The sequence below is a fragment of the Colias croceus genome, chromosome 29, assembly GCF_905220415.1.
Source record: "Colias croceus chromosome 29, ilColCroc2.1".
Classification (NCBI taxonomy): Eukaryota; Metazoa; Arthropoda; class Insecta; order Lepidoptera; family Pieridae; genus Colias; species Colias croceus.
The window spans coordinates 1,316,129-1,336,879 of NC_059565.1; the positions used below are offsets into that span (position 1 = coordinate 1,316,129).

Below are 20,751 nucleotides of genomic sequence, written 5' to 3' on the forward strand. Positions count from 1 at the left end.
AACTTTGCTTAACACAATAAAATCGTAACATAATAAATGGTATGAAAACCGTAAATAGTAATAAAAAGTAACAGTATACAGGAATTTCTTAAAAAAGTATTTAAAAAAAAATCATTCGGCACAACACGTGATAACGACGAGACGATATTTTTATCGTGGCTACGATAGAGTTGTCGTCACGATTTAGTCGTAATGATATTTTACTGTTTCACGACTATTGTTCCCACTGTCATGACAATCTGTTTTGTAAAAAATGTTGTAGACGACAGTAAATCGTGTCGTTTCTATATTCCATTTAAATGAGCCACGATACAAAACTACGCGATTATCTGTCGTCACGACAAAGTGGGAACGCGCCCTTGGAATTTAAATTTTTATTACTGTTTTAGGATTGAGATGCAAGAATAAAATTTGTACATTTGGTGCCAAAATATAACAATCTGATGACGTAATTGTTTTTTGCTCTTAAATTTGATTTAAATTGACTTCTAGTTCGATGTATAATCTGTGTGATTGAGATTTTAATAATATATGTATAATTATTTTTGACACATTTGTCATAAGTTACTGACTTATAATCACAGATCTAGCACCTTATAATGATGAAGGTAGTATTTGATTATAATATGTTTGAGTTTTACAAACCTTTTTTGATACAGAATTCGACTATTTTTGATATTGTTAAACAATATTTAATTATAATCTATACTAATATTATAAAGCTGAAGAGTTTGTTTGTTTGAACCCGTTAATCTCAGGAACTACTGGTCCGATTTGAAAAATTATTTCGGTGTTAGGTAGACTATTTATCGAGGAAGGCTATAGGCTATAATATATCATCACGCTAAGACCAACCGGAGCAGAGCAATGCGGGTAAAACCGCGCGGCACAGCTAGTAAATTAATACAATACTACCTGTGTTATTGAACAATTGCTTTCTTTGTTAAATGGAAGATTATAATATTACGAACAATGTGACTATACAGGGTTAGTTTTCAATGACCAGCCAAAATTTAAAATTAAGATCTAGATATTAAACCAAAGGTACATTTGAAATATTATTGTCGAATAAAATAAAAAAAAAAATAATAGCATTCATTTGAAAATGTCTTAAAAATTTCCTAAATCGTAAACACCGCCAGAATCAATGCACTTGTGTGCGTGCGCGCATAGCCAAATTTATGTGTGTGCTAACTTCTACCTATCTAGGTTGTTGAACTGAATTGTGCTTTTGTAATGTCCACACGTTCGCTTTTTAGTGGCGGACAGGAATGAAATCTGATTAAAAAAAAAAATGTTATCGATTCTGAACCATTTCTGAAAATTTGGCCGGTCATTGAAAACTAACCCTGTATTATTAAAAAAACGATAACTTTAAAGTGGTAACTACCTACATAACAAAATTTAAACTTTTATTCAATATTTTGAATAGTTTTTTTTATTTAGTTAAATTATATCTTGATTTGACGCGAAATAATTTAACTAAAATTTGTAATACAATTAATTTTAGTTTATATTTAAACTATGGTTTAATAGGTTCAGTTATCTTATGACAATGTGTATTATAAACTTTAACGAATGTTTATTGCATATAAATAAAATGTGTATTTAATGATATTATAAGTAAAAGGTGTATATAGGTTACCAACACAACATTCGATCTTCAAACACGACACACTAACGCACACACGATTAGACGTCAGAGTGAGATGGCATGATTCAACTATCGTGAGCTAAAAAGAGACAACCGAAATAAATTGTGACGTGCCAATCCCAGACCGCTAATAACTTATCAACACCTTTTTACTTATAATATCATTGGCTATATTAATTACTTTAAATATTGCAAGAATGTGGGTAGTTTTAAAACAGTATTACTGTTTCAAACTAATTTTGACAATAAAATAATATACAGTTTGTTTGTCTGTTTTTGCTAAAGCAATGAATTTTCGAAATATTTGTAAGGAATTGTATGAAAATCGATTTGTAATAAATAATAATTGAGGGTAGAATCATAATGATAAGTGATAAAATGTAATAGACAATATAAAAATGAAAGACGTATTGCATTATTAATAAGCATGAAATACTTAAAATACATTATTTTTATGTTGACCGTTAGTCAAATACATATATAGGAATAAATATAATAAAAATGCAATATTTTCGATCAAAAGAGGATTATTACACTTTATTTACCGTCCAAGTTTAATTAAACATAATTGTTATGAAGTCAAACTTCTTTAGGCGCGTTGAGTGTAAAATTTCAAGATCGCGTCATGGCAATACCGTCACGTCATGGAGTAAGGCGACGATTTTGTTATCTTTGAATCTTTTGAAAGAAGTTTCAGTTCCGATACGTGTGCTTGGGATGCACGCTCTTATTTCAATTCAAGAAGTTTCTTTTCTGACACGTGTGCTCGGCACACACGCTCTTTCACTTCAAGAAGTTTCACTTCTGACACGTGTGCTCGGCACACACGCTCTTTTTCCACTTTAATTAGTTTCACAGTTTCATTTCCAAACAACACCCTCTTTCTGACACAGTCGGGCAACAAATATTGAATCACATAAAATTTTACTATTTAAAGTTGGCATGTAAGTCAATATGAATCTACCCTCAAAAGAAAAATGTCCTAAACGCCACCAAGGCTGTGATGGAATAATGTAATGTAATATAAACTATGTTACCATGAGATTAGAGTACCTTATTGAGTGCATCACAATTTGATACATCCTAGTGATATTTTAATTTTGTATGTTTTTTTTTATTAAAATGCCTCTTACCAAAGTATGGTTGAGTTTTATTTACTGTTATATACGAGAGTGGTCGTATTTGTGTCCATCTTTCTTAGTTTAAAACTAGCTGCGTCCCGCAGTTTCCTACGCGTAAATGAGTTTTTTTCCGTTTAATCATAATATTCCTATTCCTTTATCAGAATGAAAAGTAGCCTAAGTTAAGCCTTATTACATCGGCTATCTATCAGTGTAAGTCCCGTCAAAATCGGTCCTGCCGTTCAAGAGATTAGCTGGAACAAACAGTCAGATAATAATGGTAAAAAATGCTATTTTGGTTTATGTAACGTGTGTACTAAATGCAGTTCATTTAGTTAAAAGCGGATAATATTACAAACAGACACACCTATTTTATTATTGTTATAGGTCTTTCAAGTTAATATGACTGCTCTATGGACTATGATCAAAAGACTGACGTCCATCATTCCATAGAATTTACGGGGGTTATAAACAAACTAAATTAATAAAATGCAAGAAAATGTATAGAAAATTTGGAATCCAATACGAGTTGTGCGAGGATTGTTAAGTAGGATCGTGAGAGGCAAAAATATACGATGCAGACAGCAGACTGTAGTTTATATTTTAGAATCATGAAAATTGCATCAATTTCCTTTTAAAATACCCAAGCAATTCCCGTCAAGCCAACATCGGTTTACAAAACGAACTCATCCTGCTTCTATACTTGCTCTACTTACAAAAAAGCGTGTGTGCCGAGCACACGTGTCAGAAATGAAACTTCTTTGGCGAGATTCAAAGAACAAAACCGTCGCCATACTCCATGACGTGACGGTATTTCTATGAAAAACGATACTCCAAATACCTTCAAAGCAACAAGCAAAACACGGCCTAGTATTATAATCTATTTTTCATTAATACAATTAAAACGCGTACGCCCACACAAGTGTGAACAATACGCATCACTGACCCACTGACATTTGTGACATACTGTACCGTATTTTGGCTAACTAGCTTAGTTTAGATCGTGTTAAATACTATCCTATCCTACTAATATTATAGAATCGAAAGTTTGTGAGGATGGATGTATGTGTATGTATGTTTGTTACTCTTTCACGCAAATACTACTGAATCGATTACAATGAAATTTAGCACACATAGGTATAGAGGGTAACTTGGATTCACAACTAGGATAGGTTTTTCCGGAAATCCCACGGGAACGGGAACTATGCGGGCTTTTTGAAAACGCGGGCGAACTCAGTCCTGCCAAATAATATGAAGCGGTGACGGCCAAAAAGAATAGTGATTTTTATTTATTACCGATCAATTCATGACTTCAATTCATGGTTGTCAGATCACAGCAGCCTTTCCTCATACAACAGTATTGTTCAAACATCAATGATACTCATCTGACCGCAAGTCATTTATATGCGACACACTTATGATTACAATATTATAATTCCATGAATCACACTTTGACATTATGTTTAACTGTACTTACTATCTGATTTGCAATATGGGGTAAGGTGTGGCCAACCTTTGTGGTTATAAAAATATGTGCTGTTTAAAATATATATAACTAGCTTTGCCTCGCGGTTTCACCCGCGAACGAACCCGCGTGTAAAAGCGAGTACAAATGCCTATAGCACATGTGTTATGATACATAAGCTACATCACTGCCAATTGTTACAAACAAATTTCGCATTTATTATATAGTTAGTATAAATAAGATATATTAGAATTTGAATATTGCGTAAAATGGTACCTATGTAATTATGTAGAACATGTGTTGAAATCCTGAAAACACCATAACATCTTTAACCTCTTTTCATCAAACAGCGAAAAACTACCTAAGTACCTACCTCAAGGAATTTATCAATTGAAAAAAAAACCGTATCAAAATCTGTTTGATAGCGTTTGAGAGCTCCGATGCCTAAGATAGACGTCAAGCTTCCCCTAATGTTGCGTCAGTTGTAAAAAGACAAAAAAAAACGAGCCAAAGGTGTTACACCGCTGACTTTTATACAAAAACAGTTCCAGTTAAATCGATTCGTAATATTTTCGTAACCCTACATAAATGTTATAATTATTTGAGCACCGCTATTCCATGTTATGTTCATAATAGATCGATTTTGTATTCATTTTAATAATTTATTGATCAGAATGTAGGTGATTTTTTTAAAGGATACCGTTTTTTATTTAAATCTGATACACTGAACTCATGTATCACTGAAGACAAATATAATATTTAATCGATGTTTCAGCTAATAACTAAAGTTCTAAATTCATTCATTTTTCAACTCTTCTTGTTGTTTCACTTCAATTATATTTATATGGTCTGCAAGCCAGAAATAGAAGTAAATGTTATGTATATCGGGTTGTATAATAGAAAGCAATTAATTTTAAGTAATATGTAGTGATGCAACGAATACTACTTTTACGAATACGAATACGAATATCTCGCCTTGGTAATAAAAGACTTATTTATTTAATGAATGTTTACTCTTCTAGTAATTAAAATTTGCAGTAACTAGTTAGGCAAATTTTTATTTAAAAATCATAAAATTCGTAGATTTTCTGGTTTAAGTCGATTTTTTCAGTCTGTATGTTTCCAGCCGTTGAAAAAAGTCTTTCCGAAGCGACTGTACATGGCTTCAGTGAAAAATTTTTTGGGCGAGTTTTTTCAGACTTGGAAAATGGACATCTTCTCGCCAAAAGGCCAGTGATCAGCAGTCGACGATACATTTGGGAGATAAGCATCTATCTCGTTTAGTCGTTGCGGTTAAGGGCCCCTGCACACGTCATATTTTTACGCGCGATTTTTAAATCTGTAGTAAATAGAGTTGCGTACAAAAATTTTCGTTTTTAAATATTCGTATATTCGGCGAATACGAATATTCGGTAAATGTCTACTATTCGGCGAATACGAATATTCGTATTCGTATTCGTTGCATCACTAGTAATATGTACTTTATTTCATGTAACAAATGTAAATAGTAATTAACAGAAAAGGATTGTATAGAATGCCGTACCGAAATTTAGGTACCTACACATTTTTAGTCTGGAAAAATTAACTGACGAAATTGGCTCGCTGATCAATAAAGTTTATAATATGGATGTAAGATACCTATTCTGAGCTAATAGATTAAGTAATTTAGTTACTTTCGTTATTTGTTATTCTATTATCTATCGATACTATCTATACAGCTGTAGAGTTTGTTTATTTGTTTAAACGCGCTATTCTCAGGAACTACTGTTCCAATTCGAAATTCAGTATTAGATAGCCCATTTATCGAGGAAGGCTAGGCTATATATCGTCACGCTAAGACCAACAGGAGCGGAGCAATGCGGTTAAAACCGCGGGGCACAGCGAGTTACATTATATCACGCTTATTCTTATGTTACCTTTCATTACGAGACAATCCGCTCTAGTATTCATAATTAGTCATATGTATTGTCAACCTTGTTTTTTATAGAAAATCATGTTAAGGTCAAAATAATAATTGATTACTAGTAACAATTATCAAATACTGGCAATACTGACATTGAAATATAGGGCATACGGATTTCAATCCAATACTGAAAAGTTCTTTTCATAATTATATCGCCGGAAAAAAAATTCTATTTTGTCTCAGTTCGGAAATTGCATACATTTTTCCTTTTAACATGGAAGTTATAACTGGCGACATTAATCACTAGTGTACCTGCATAATAAAAATAAGCTATGATGTTAATATATGCTTTGCTAATAATTGAAATACTCACGAAAAGAAAATCGTTTACTTGAATGTCTCCAGTTCATAATTAAGGTATGACAAATAGTCATGTTTTTACTGAAAGAGTACCTAACAAACATTAATTCACGCATCTCACAAACTTACAATCCATACTAATATTATAAATGCGAAAGTAACTCTGTCTGTCTGTATGTTACTCAATCACGCCTAAACTACTGAACCAATTTGCATGAAATTTGGTATGGAGATATTTTGATACCCGAGAAAGGACATAGGCTACCTTTTATTGCGAAATATGTACCACGGGCGAAGCCGGGGCGGACCACTAGTGTTAAAATATTTATTTGCATTCGACTAGCTTCGCTATAAGCTCTGCTTCAACTTAAGTCAATCATAAGTTACTTTTAGGCATGAAAGCTTTTGCACATGCTTTTACTTCAAGCTAAAACGTCGGGGTATTCTAGTGAGGTTTTAATAAAAAAAAATTGTGTGCGTATACTAGTGTACACACGTAAGAAGTGAAACTTCTTTACGACCTTATTTTTCAAAAAATAATTTACTATATGCAACTTTACAGAAATACGTCGAATCACGCGTGGTATAAATAAGAAAAAGATGGCGCGTAATGGAAAAATGTCACGCGTAACGAAAAAATGTTACACTAAATTTTTTTCCAACCCCGATAAAGAAGTTTCACTTCATAAAGGAAGACGGTACTTTTTGTGCTTGTTACCTCAGCCTCAGAACTTTCTTCTGGGTGAACCAATTATGATTATTCTTTTATTTGAAAGCTAGTGCCTACCTAAGCAGCTAAGCTAATGCATTCCCATTTAAATGTTGTTCAATTTGACAGTTTGAAGGCGGTTCAAATTTTAGTTAAAAATAAAAATGTTGTTTGATAATGTAGTTAGGTAATGCGAGTATTAGAAAAAAACCATTAGTAGATTTCGGTTTAGTCAATTAAAAAACCATTTATCTGATGCAAGATAGATAATGATTGCAAATATGTTAGTGCGTAGACTGAAAAATTGTACGGATAGCAAAAAAAGTTTCAGTTTTGCTCTTTTTAATACGCACTTTCTTAAGCCTGTATGTATTACATACTATGTAATGTTTGTTAGTATGTAAATGGCTCCTATATAGACTTGATTTTGACCCACTTCAAATTGGCGTATTTAATTCAAACTTAGTGTACTTATAAAAAATCGGTGACAATACAATAATAATCATGAAGCTTAAATCTTTACGGTGCATATAGATCAAATGACGAGCTAGAGCTAGAGCAAGAGTATTATTTCGTGATCTTTTAGTGTAAACGAAAACTCTTATTCAGTGTTGTTCGGTATTAGAACATTGTATATAATCTTTTCGAACGCTCTATCGTGGGGTTAGAAATAATAGAATGAGCATTCGCTCATTGGATGTAAATGCGTCGGAATTCAAGAGTGTATTTTATTTTTATTTTATAACCTATAGTATTTTCTAGGGTTTGATTTTACGCGAGTATTATACATTTAGAAATTAAAGACTTTTTTAACGGATTTTAAACGCGATTAATTCATTATATTATTTTTCCCGAGCGTGGTCACGGGGAGACACAGTCACCCCGTGACCACGCTCGCTGTAAAGTGTTCGAAACGTCGGGAAAATAATATAATGAATAAATCGCGTTTAAAATCCGTTAAAAAAGTCTTTAATTTCTAAATTTATAACCTATGTAATATATTTTAAACTATCCCATGTCTGATGTCCTCTCTCGACTCTCAAGCTATCTTTGTATCAAATTTCTTCCAAATTGGTTTAGTAGCAAAGGTTTGAAGAAGAGACAGACAGACTTTCGCATTTATAATGGATAATATTAAGTTAGAATAGAAGAGGCAATAATAATAGATATCACATGGCGTTTATTGATCGTTTCAGTTAAAATAAATACAATAATATTACTTATACAGGGTGGCCCGTTTTCAGTGGTCCAAAAATTTTTTTCAGCTTGAGAGCATCATGAGTAATCATTTAAAACAAACTTTAGTTAAGCGAAAACTTATGGTTTAGAAATTATGATTTTTTTTTTAAATAATCCGAAGTTTCAATGTTTTTGACACAAAACTACTCTGTTATGAAAACTACTGCACCGAATTGAATGAAATTTGGTATAGGTATAGCGCAATAACCTACCTATCGCGCTATAGGCTCATCTTGTGTAAATAATTACACTGCATTTTTTTATTTTAACTTTTTCTGTAGTTTTTTGAATTTCTCGGCAAAATGTCGATTTTTCGAAAAAATCCTGTGAAAAAAAAATGTACCACCAAGGTTTTGCTGGTACTGCTAAAAACTTCCTTAACATAAGGTTATTCTTTACACAAAAAATCATAGTTGTCCTTCGATTGTAACATCTTCAAAAACAATATCATGTGCATTAACACATGAAAATCGAAAAATTACGAAATTTACCATAATTCAATTTTAATCATTTGGAACGGCCAATTTTTGGTTAAAGAACCATTTATTGCCATAAAAGTCGTTACAAATCAGTATTCACATGGCTATAAAAGTTAAAATGAATGAAATAAAATTTTAACCTGCTAGCCAAGATAACTTTACTTTATTCTAATGTCAATTTATAGAGTTTTTTTTTGTTATTTAGTTTTTAGGTTTAAATCTTAATAAAAGGTTTGGAGAATCAATAAAACAACATAAATATTAATTAACATATTGTTTATTTTTTACAAAAGGTTTTCGAAATGCCGTCCGCCTTTCGCTAAACATACCTAATCTGCATCTGCGTAAGAAATTTCTTCGCAGCCTATTAAATGGCTGCCGGCTTTCTTTAATGGCTGTTATAGCCATTTGAATTTATGCCTATAAATAACCATAAATTCATTATACATTATACATTCATTCATATTTGTATACCAGTTTATGGTATTATACCATTTAATACCATAGGTTCATACCTATCCGGAGAGGAGGATCGGTCGCGGTGGCACCATCCACTGGCCAGCCTGTTCACCCGACTTGAACCCCGTTGATTTTTTCATTTGGGGATACATTAAGGAGATTGTGTACGCACGGGAGAGCACATCGGAGCAAGAATTGGAGGAAAATTCAAGTGGCTATAACAGCCATTAAAGAAAGCCGGCAGCCATTTAATAGGCTGCGAATAAATTTTCTTACGCAGATGCAGATTATGTTTAGCGAAAGGCGGACGGCATTTCGAAAACCTTTTGTTAAAAATAAACAATATGTTAATTAATATTTATGTTGTTTTATTGATTCTCCAAACCTTTCATTAAGATTTAAACCTAAAAACTAAATAACAAAAAAAAACTCTATAAATTGACATTAGAATAAAGTAAAGTTATCTTGGCTAGCAGGTTAAAATTTTATTTCATTCATTTTAACTTTTATAGCCATGTGAATACTGATTTGTAACGACTTTTATGGCAATAAATGGTTCTTTAACCAAAAATTGGCCGTGCCAAATGATTAAAATTGAATTATGGTAAATTTCGTAATTTTTCGATTTTCATGTGTTGAATGCACATGATATTGTTTTTGAAGATGTAACAATCGAAGGACAACTATGATTTTTTGTGTAAAGAATAACCTTATGTTAAGGAAGTTTTTAGCAGTACCAGCAAAACCTTGGTGGTACATTTTTTTTTCACAGGATTTTTTCGAAAAATCGACATTTTGCCGAGAAATTCAAAAAACTACAGAAAAAGTTAAAATAAAAAAATGCAGTGTAATTATTTACACAAGATGAGCCTATAGCGCGATAGGTAGGTTATTGCGCTATACCTATACCAAATTTCATTTAATTCGGTCCAGTAGTTTTCATATCAGAGTAGTTTTGTGACAAAAACATTGAAACTTCGGATTATTTAAAAAAAAATTCACAATTTCTAAACCATAAGTTTTCGCTTAACTAAAGTTTGTTTTAAATGATTACTCATGATGCTCTCAAGCTGAAAAAAATTTTTGGACCACTGTAAACGGGCCACCCTGTATTTATAATAAGTCGAAAGAAAATTTTTTTTTGCTGACGCTCCAAACTAAACTACTGTAACACTACGCGTCGGCCTTTGCACATTTAACAATATTATGGGTCAAAGTTACACCTATCGATAATATGCAAATGCAGCGAAAAATTGGATCGCACGTTAAGGCGGTGTGAGGCGGTTTGCGCCGGTTTTAAGCAGTTTTCTGTTGGCGTTAATTAAGGGGGTTACGTGTTTATTTTATGGATAAATAAATAAACATACTTACGCTCTTCTCTTATATTAAGAAAGAAAAAAAGAAAGAAAGATCATTTATTTGACTCCACAACACACACACATAAGCACACAATACAATTATAATATGACAATACAATTCAAACACACGAATACACGATTAGAACACAATACAATTAGAATATGACAGTAAAATTAAAATATCTATAACTAAATTAAAATATATAAAATTAAGAAGTGGAGCCAAAATGGTAGCCAATCAGCATAAATTGCAACGCAGCTGTTGCAACACTGATTTTCAGTGGCCCCTCTTTGAAGCGATTGGAGCGGCAGTGCGTTCAAAAATGTAATATTATTATATAATGTATATATTTAATATTAATGAATATATTTAATATTAATTACCTATTAACTTCATAAATAAGGAAAAATATTGTTCATTTTTCTTAACTTTTAGAGAGCTCATACGTAGCTTAAAAATAAATACATAAATGTGTAGAGAAGTACGCAAATATTTTTAATTTTCTTCAGTTTATAGGGATTATCTCTCTCTCTCTCTCTCTCTCTCTATTAAATATGTTGGATTAAGGACAAGCGGCTATTTTATAAATAAAGTTCCCGTAAAGCTTTCCTAAAAATTCAACGACATAGAAAAAAAGCAGAACTTTTTTGTTAATTTTTAGTTTGTATTTTCTTAAGTACATACTTACGTAGTAACTATTAGTACTACGTAAGTATGTACTTACGTAGTAAGTATTTAATTACTAGCTGTGCTCCGCGGTTTCACCCGCGTGGCTCCGCTTCTGTTGGTCTTAGCGTGATGATATATAGCCTATAGCCTTTCTCGATAAATGGGCTATCCAACACCGAAAGAATTTTTCAAATCAGACCAGTAGTTCTTGAGATTAGCGCGTTCAAAAAAACAAACAAACTCTCCAGACTCCAGCTTTATAGTATTAGTATAGATTTGTACGTTCTCTGAAGTACATACTTACGTAGTAACTATTAAATTATCTATGGTAATATTAATTAATCTAACAGATAAATTTATTTATTTATTTATTTAAATTAAATACACATAACAGGCCACGATCTTGCCGGGTCCATAGACGCCACATCAATTTCACGAGCAGATCGCAACCCAACAAAATGTGTACAATTACTACTGCAATGGGATACAGCTTACAGTTATCTAAAGCGTATTACAATAAATTAAAAAATTCGATAATTTAATTACATACAAAAGAAAAACAATAAAAATAATGGTTACATTAAATCAGTTAAATGTTTGTGAAACTTGGCCTTAACAGAAAATATTTCAGTTCTGCATGTATATGCCATAATTTACAATACCAACGCATGCGCATGTGTTTTAATTCATAGATAATACTGTCTGACATTGATATATTATATACAATTATCTACACGGTATTTGTATTTGGGATTTATGCTCAATTAAAGAAATAAAACAAAATTTTAAAAATAAAAATAAAATTTATTCATAAAAATTTACAAAAAAATAAATTAACATACACACAGATGAAAAATAGTTATCAGTGGAATCTAAAAACGGAATTAAGTTGGACCTGAAAGCAATAAATGATAAATTGACATAAAATATTTTATAATAGATAGTAGCTTTACGCCCGCGGCTTCGCTTGCTTTGTTATTTTTATTTTATACAATTAAAAAAAATATGTTGTCTTCTGTAAACAATATTGTATATAATAAATTATATACAATTATAACAAGTGCGCTTTTTTTTCAAATACTCTCCCTCCGTTTGATTCTTTCTAGAATCGTAGAGGATTATGGAGTTTCTTGCTGATTCTTCTCCATAGATACTGCTTTCCGAATCGGTGGTAAATGTTAAAAATATGACGTAATGACGATTCGAAAGTGCTTCTAGAAGAAGTCTTATTGAATAAATAATTAATGTTTGAGTTTGAGTTTAGACTTCATCGCTGCGATTTAGAAGAGAAGGGTTAGTTAACTTTTTTTACATAGATTGCTTTTTATCTGGATTTTATAGCAAAAATATGATTAGATAGCTCTACAGCCCTCTATAGTAATAAAAGGATCTAAAGTAGAGTCACAAATTCAAGTAGAGCTATGTGTGACCAGCATATCGTTTATAAATGAAGCCTTTTTTACATCATTTCTATACAAAAAATAGCACTTATATAGTATTTGCTCTATTATGAAAAATATACACCTAATAATTAATTCTTTATTGTTTATATTCATAAACATTAAAAACAACTCTTACAGTCATCACTAACATAATATTATACCCTAATCATCTGTCAACCGAAACCTCGAAGGACCATTCTCAAAGGTCTCTTTGCAACACAAGGAAAACGACAAACAAAATTGGGTACCGCATCGAGAAAGTATTATGCGTAACAATAGATGCATCTTCGGATCTGTCGCCTGACCCACTTACATGTATAACGAATCATCACAGCCTTTGCGCTGTCGGGATTAAAAAAAAAACAAATCGTAATACGACTCATTCCGATTTTGGCAGTCGCATCGATAGCACGTGCTCGGAGTGATTTGCTGTTGAATAATGCACATCGTGATTTTTTTGAAATAGTGCAACAAAATGTTTAAATTAATATATTTTTTTATGATTGAATTGGCACTCGCGGATCTTTATATGAATCGAGTAAATCACATAGAATATTATAGGAATAGGACGCGACCATCAAAAGCTTTTAACAGTTTTTCGACTAGTTATTTCAACAATAATTATGTGTCGAGGCCTGGAAAGGAAAAAGTGCAGTGCGGTACTAGGACAGTGGACTTTAATTTACGAAGAGGCAAGATTGTTGGGGGTAGTGAAGCTCCTTATGGCGCTTTTCCTTGGCAGGTAAGTAAGAAAACGAAGTTGTAATCTAGGATACTAATATAATAATATTATAAAGCTGAAGAGTTTGTTTGTTTGAACGCGATAATCTCAGCAACTACTGGTCCGATTTGAAAAATTCTTTCGGTGTTAGATAGCCCATTCGAGGAAGGCTATCTATATATATAAAACTCAAAGGTGACTGATATAGTGATCTATCAACGCACAGCCCAAACCACGGGACGTATCGGGCTGAAATTTGGCATGCTGGTAGATGTCATAACGTAGGCGTCCCCTAAGAAAGGATTTCCCGAAATTCTTGCGGGAACGGGGAAAAACGGGGATGCACGTACAAAGTCGTGGGCGGAAGCTAGTATGCTAGTATATATCTTCACGCTAAGACCAACAGGAGCGAAGCAATGCGGGTGAAACCGCGGAATACAGCTAGGGTTTAATACTCGCGTAAAATCAAACAAGATAAATAATAAATACTAGGTATGTGGTAAAATAGCATCACAAAAAATTGGAATTCCTACAATTTAGACTTTGCTGACACAAATCGGGCACAACTCGCAAAAAAAAAACATGTTGAATGGATTATGATGTAGGCAATGTACTTATTCGTAAAGTACATATTTTTAAACTTTACAATGATGCAAAGTCTCAATACGCTTGAATAAAATGCTGTTTTCTGGTTAAAAACTGATGAAATTTCAATACGTGCCAATTCAAATTTATAGTTTTTAACTAAGTTTTTAACTTTAAATTTATTCACAAAAAAATTGCATAAGCTACAACCTCCTTACCTTTGTGATGTAAAAAAACGCGCGAAAATTAACAAAAGCGCGCCAAATAGCTTTTGACAGATGACTTTGACATGTGTTGCAACGTTCGAAAACGATCTTCGTCACTTTCACTTTTAAGTAATTGTTTTTATCATTGTATTGATTCTTAACACAGATGTTTCAGGGGCTTGCATAATTATTATTTTGACCTCATTTGTCAAAATCTCATAATACATTTACGTAATACGAAAAAATAATTATTATTTACGATGCATAATTTTCCCCTGAGGCAGTGAGGCTATGTTTTGAGTTACATGCATTTCATCTTTTGGTAGCCTTACGCCTTACTAAATTACTTAAATACTAGCTTACCGCCCGCGGCTTCGCCCGCTTTGTCTAAAACCTAATAAATTATATAATAAAACCTTCCCCATGATTCACTCTATCTATTAAAAAATCCGCATCAAAATCCGTTGCGTAGTTTTAAAGATTCAAGCATACAAAGGGACATAGGGACAGAGAAAGCGACTTTATTTTATACTATGTAGTGATATTAAAAAGCAAAAGGAGGCTTTAGGCTTACAAATTAAATAGGCGAGTAACTTCTTAATTTAATATAGGTACTTAACACAATACTAGGACGACTAGGGTCTAGGACAATAGTGCAACATTTGATGGTAATTTCCTTTGAAATAAGACGTTTCAATGCAGGAAAATTAGGGCCCATATAATAATTATTATTATACTAGAGGTCCGCCCCCGGCTTCGCCCGTGGTACATATTTCGCAATAAAAGGTAGCCTATGTCTTTTCTCGGGTATCAAAATATCTCCATACCAAATTTCATGCAAACTGGTTCATTAGTTTAGGCGTGATTGAGTAACAGACAGACAGACAGAGTTACTTTCGCATTTATAATATTAATAATATGGATTCTCTCTCTTATTATTAGAATATTACATTCTCTAGTGTAAGGCACAAAAATAAAATAAAAAGTCGCCCTCATGCGGCGTGAACAGACAAACGCTCTTTATCATTAACTAGCTGTTCCCCGCGGTTTCACCCGCATTGCTCCGCTCCTGTTGGTCTTAGCGTGATGATATATAGCCTATAGCCTTTCTGGATAAATGGGATATCTAACACCGAAAGAATTTTTCAAATCGGACCAGTAGTTACCGAGATTAGCGCGTTCAAACAAACAAACAAACTCTTCAGCTTTATAATATTGGTTTATAATATGAATAGGTACTCGCATTCCGCCCCCGGCTTCGACCACTTTGTCTAAAACCCAAAAAACTTTTACTAAAACCTTCCTCGAGAATCACTCTATCTATTAAAAATATCCGCATCAATATCCGTTGCGTAGTTTTTAAGATTTAAGCATACATAGGGGCAGAGAAAGCGACTTTGTTTTATATACCTACTATGGTACAGAATCTATACATATAATAAATCTGTAGAAGGGTCAATTCTGTACATTGAAAATATTGAAAAAATAAATAGCAGGGGGTGTTACTGAATCGATACCAAACCCAAATATGTGATTAAAAAAATTTTTGTCTGTCTGTCTGTCTGTCTGTCTGTCTGTCTGTCTGTATGTGAAGGCATCACGTGAAAACTAGCGGTTCGATTTCGATGAAACTTGGTATAATTATACCTTATTATCCTGGGCGTAAAATAGGATACTTTTTATCCTGGAAAAATACGTAGAAAAAAATTAATCTTAATTTTTCAGTTTTATCCATAGACGTTGTTCCGTAGAACCGTGAACACACGTTGCGTATTATTATACGCTTAGCCGAATTTGGGAATTGGGTCCAATAGATATTTATAAGATGTTATTGACAGAGGTACTCAAAATGGAGAAATAACCATCCACGCGAAGACCGACATCCGCGCGGACGGAGTCGCGGGCGGAAGCTAGTACTTAATATTAGCAAACGCTGACTATGTGATTAAAAAAACACGTTAGATAGCTGTAAAATGTGTTTATATTCCAGGTTGAAATCCAGATGTTAGATCCAGACAAGTTAGTGTTCGGACATCATTGTGGGGGCGCTGTCATCGCGGAGCGTTTGGTTTTGTCTGCAGCACATTGTTTTGATAAGGTATGTAGTTTTATAAATTTATACCTTTATTTAAATTATTTATAGCATTTAAAAATTACAACGAATTGTCTTATTTCGACCAATTTTTATGATAATTTAGTTTTATTATAAAAAGTGGTCGAAACTCGAAATAAACCAATTAGTTTTCATAATAATATGATTGTGTCACATGTTTGTGTGGTTGTTTCTTCTCGTGACAGATACTACACAAAAAAGAGGAGAAAAAAAACAGCGTGATAAAATACTATTTATCCATGTAAATGAGTAATAATAATATGAAAAAATTAAAGAATAAAATCGATAAGGAATAGAATATTATATGTAACTATAGCTGTGCCCTGCGGTTTTACCCGCAATACTCCACTCCTGTTAGTCTTAGCGTGATGAGCCTTCCTCGATAAATGGGCTATCTAACACCGAAAGTATTTTTCAAATCGGACCAGTAGTTCCCGAGATTAGCGCGTTCAAACAAACAAACTCTTCAGCTTTATAATATCCTGTATAGATGAGAAATTGATACTTGCCAGGCTGCTTGCCTTGCTTGATTAAATTTTTTAATGCTACGATAAATTATTCATTAATTCATTAATTTAAACTTCTAGCATCCTCTCCAACTAGAACACATACGTATAGTGGTCGGTGAGCATCGTTTGAAGGTCCAGGATAAGCATGAGAACAGATACCTGGCGGAGAAGGTGGTTCCGCACCCGGAGTTTCGGAAGAGTGAGTTATATATAAGCTTTATTTTTTCAGTGATAAATAACGAACCATCAATTAATTATGTATCGGCATTTCTTCATTACCACATTTCACAAAGCAGCAATTTTTTGGTCAAACTCAAACTCAAACTCAAACTCAAACATTCATTTATTCAATTAGACTACTATTTAGTAGCACTCTCGAATCGTCATTAGTCATTACATAGGTAAGTATTTTTAACATTTACCACCGAAGTGAATGTTTTCGGTCTTTGAGCATAATATGCATATACAACGTATTTACATCTTGAATTTGATATTTTTGGTTTTATGGCATTCAAATGCTTTATGAATATAAATTTATAAAGCATAGAAAAAAATCGATCGTTACATCGTTACAATACTGTATAGTGTATTCATTGAAAAATGTTTCGTATTGGTTGAGATGGTGGCGCGCGGTGTGTCCCTTAGAGACATAAAACTGAAAGAATAGAATAAATTCGCTCTAGCAGGTCACGGGTGGCTGAGTTGGTCAGGCATTCGCCCCGGATTGGCGTGAAAGGATGCGGGTTCGTGTCGCGCCTCGTGATCGAATAATTTTTCTATTCTTTATAAATTTATATTTACATCTTATTATTTATTAACAAACCGTCAAGTGTTGAGTAACACAGAGTAAGGGCACAGTAGGTATTACAATATTATTGGGCCCTGGCTCTTGCACAACTATTTGCTGAATTAACTCTTTTTGTTAGCAACTAACGAGCCTTGCAGTATACTGATTTTTTGTTCGTTCATTTTGTAAATTATCTGCTGATTAGTTATTTTGCCAAAAACATTAACTTTACAATTATGTATTATTATTGTTTGTTATTTATGTGTGGTCTACCATATTGTTGTTTTAAATGGCACTAAATTTATTGGAACGAACTTCCTTATCGAAAGAGGGCTATTCATTTATTTATTTCTTTCTTCCAGACGGTCCGCACAGCAACGACATAGCATTACTCCTAGTGGCGCGCTCTAGCGGGGTGCAGTTCAACACGCATGTGCGTCCCATTTGCTTGCCCAGCGGTACCGAAACCACGGGGCAGTGGTGCGCTGTGAGCGGCTGGGGGCATCAGGGAGGTAAGAAAGAAAGAGAGATCATTTATTTGACTCCACAAAATGACAATAACACGATTAGCACACAATACAATTAGAATAGGACAATACAATGTACGTAAGGACAATACAATACAATGTACAAGGTACGTAAAATTAACAAAAAAATCAAATTGCATTATTTGCAAAGTCAAACTCAAACATTTATTTGTTCAATTAGACTTCTTCTAGAATCACTTTCGAATCGTCATTACATATTTTTAACATTTACCACCGATTCGGAAAGCAGCATCTATGAAGAAGAACCGGCAAGAGACTCCATAGCTGCTCTTTGCAGAATGTAGAATTACAAGATGTTAGGTAGGTACAGATATATAATATAGATTTTTAAACATTATCTTCGTAGTTGAGCGTGCAAATCTATAATATAAAAATGAATCGCAAAATGTGTTGGTAAGCGCATAACTCGAGAACGGCTGAACGGATTTCGATAATTCTTTTTTTATTATATTCCTTGAAGTACGAGGATGGTTCTTATGGAGAGAAAACGTAAAAATGTACCACGAGGGAAGCCGGGGCGGACCGCTAGTATATTATAAATTACAATAAACAATACTATATCACACAACTGTATTTTAGGACAATTTTCACATACAGCACGATCTGATCCCATAATAAGCTTTCGCTTAAATTTTATGGAAAACAGATGGCATAAATAATTTTAAATAAATACTTATATAGATAATCAACACCCAGACACAGAGCAAACATCTATGTTCATCACACAAATATTTGCCCCGGGTGGGAATCGAACCCACGACCTCTGTAATAATTACAAAAAATTAGGACCAAATGAAAACATTCGAAACTTTTCTTGCTACTTGATATCTTTTGTTATGATATTAAGGTTCAAAAAATTAGGTATATTGTGTTTCAAATGTCCATCGTCATCAATCTTCTTCAATATTCAAACTACTTCAATAATTGAGACACTTTTTCATCTTTAAACGTTAGTTTACTGAAATAGTATGTTAAAATGCTTATTGATTTGTAGCGACACGATTCAGAGTAATGTTTAAAACGTATTTTTTTCCAATTAAAAGGTAATAAATTATTTACAGAAACTAATGACAACTTTGCACCAGTTTTGAGGGCTGCAGCGGTTCCCATACTTGATCTGGCTACGTGTAGAAAAGATCAGGTCCTGGGTGGCAGACAGCAAGCCATTCTGGACTCTATGTTGTGCGCTGGTAAGTATATTTTCTATTATTTGTTATTGAATTTCAACAACGTTTATACTCATAGAACTTTTTGTTAGGTATGCGGTAATGTCTAGAACTACTGAAACGATTTTTTTTTGTTTTTGTTTTTGATAGTCTATCTATTGAAGAAAGCTTTATTTAACTTCTTGCTACGAACAATAGGTACAGCTTCAAATTTAATCGAATCAATCGAATTCAATTTTCACATTGAAACACATAAGTACAGATTGAGTGGTTAGTGTTAGTAGGGTTACACCGTTACAGTGTAATCTTTGTATTCAGTTTTCCGGTGAACTAAAAAATACTACATCCCACTTCGTGTAACTTATACAGATTTCAGTGTACCTTTGTATTAAATTGTATTTCTTGGTACAAATAATATTACCTATAATCGACAATAAATGTGTTTTATTCATTACTTCTCAAAGAAATATAAATCAATACAAATAATGTAATATACATATATTTACATAAACACAATCCTACAGGCGTACTTTCCGGTGGCGTGGACGCTTGCCACGGGGACTCCGGGGGCCCTCTCGCCTGTATAGCGGACAATAAGTGGCACATATACGGGGTTGTGTCCTGGGGTTCGGGGTGTGCGAGACGAGCGAGGCCGGGGGTGTATACTAGAGTTGTTTCATATTTACCCTGGATTAGGAGTACTGCGGCTAGCATGGGGCATAGGATTTAAGATATTTTAGGAACTAGGGTACATTGGATAACATGGGATTTAAGATTGGGTACATTTTGTAATTTGTTTTCATGCGATGTCGGTTGATATCTTATGGATATGGATATAATAGTACTGTTTATGAGGCAATGTTAAGATGTTTTAGGGTACATTTTGTAACTTTTCTGGCAATGTCTGTTCATATCTTATCGATGTACTTTGTTTATGAGGCAATGTTAAGATGTTTTAGGGTACATTTTGTAATATATTTTTCTCAATGTCTGTATGTACTCTACTTAATATAAGAGGATTTTTTTCTTAAAATGCGAAAAAATAAAAAAAACTAAGAGTAGAAACGTCACGACAACATGTCTCTTCAATCTTGAATTTTAAGATAGATGTTTGCTCAGTGTATGGGTGTTAATTATCTATATAAGTATTTATTTAAAATTGTATATGTATGTTTATCAGCCATCTGGTCTCCATAACACAAGCGAAAGCTTACTATGGGATTAGAACGTGCCGTGTGTGAAAATTGTACTGAAATA

The 20,751-nt window shown here is 33.1% G+C and overlaps 1 protein-coding gene across 1 annotated transcript; it reads left to right on the top strand.

Moving 5' to 3' along the window:
* The first annotated feature begins 13,261 nt into the window (after positions 1–13,261).
* Positions 13,262–20,468, top strand: LOC123704350 (trypsin-like). The gene is made up of 6 exons (XM_045652706.1): positions 13,262–13,601; positions 16,362–16,469; positions 17,072–17,192; positions 18,143–18,292; positions 19,390–19,518; positions 20,019–20,468. The coding sequence occupies exons 1-6, from the start codon at positions 13,335–13,337 to the stop codon at positions 20,222–20,224; spliced, it is 981 nt and encodes a 326-aa protein (XP_045508662.1). The 5' UTR covers positions 13,262–13,334; the 3' UTR covers positions 20,225–20,468.
* The last annotated feature ends 283 nt before the right edge of the window (positions 20,469–20,751 follow it).

Coding starts and splice junctions, on each gene's coding strand:
- LOC123704350 (XM_045652706.1), top strand. CDS start 13,335: ATGTTTAAATTAATATATTTTTTTATGATTGAATTGGCACTCGCGGAT. Junction 18,293..19,389: donor CGGCTGGGGGCATCAGGGAG/GTAAGAAAGAAA, acceptor AATTATTTACAG/AAACTAATGACAACTTTGCA. Junction 19,519..20,018: donor GGACTCTATGTTGTGCGCTG/GTAAGTATATTT, acceptor ACAATCCTACAG/GCGTACTTTCCGGTGGCGTG.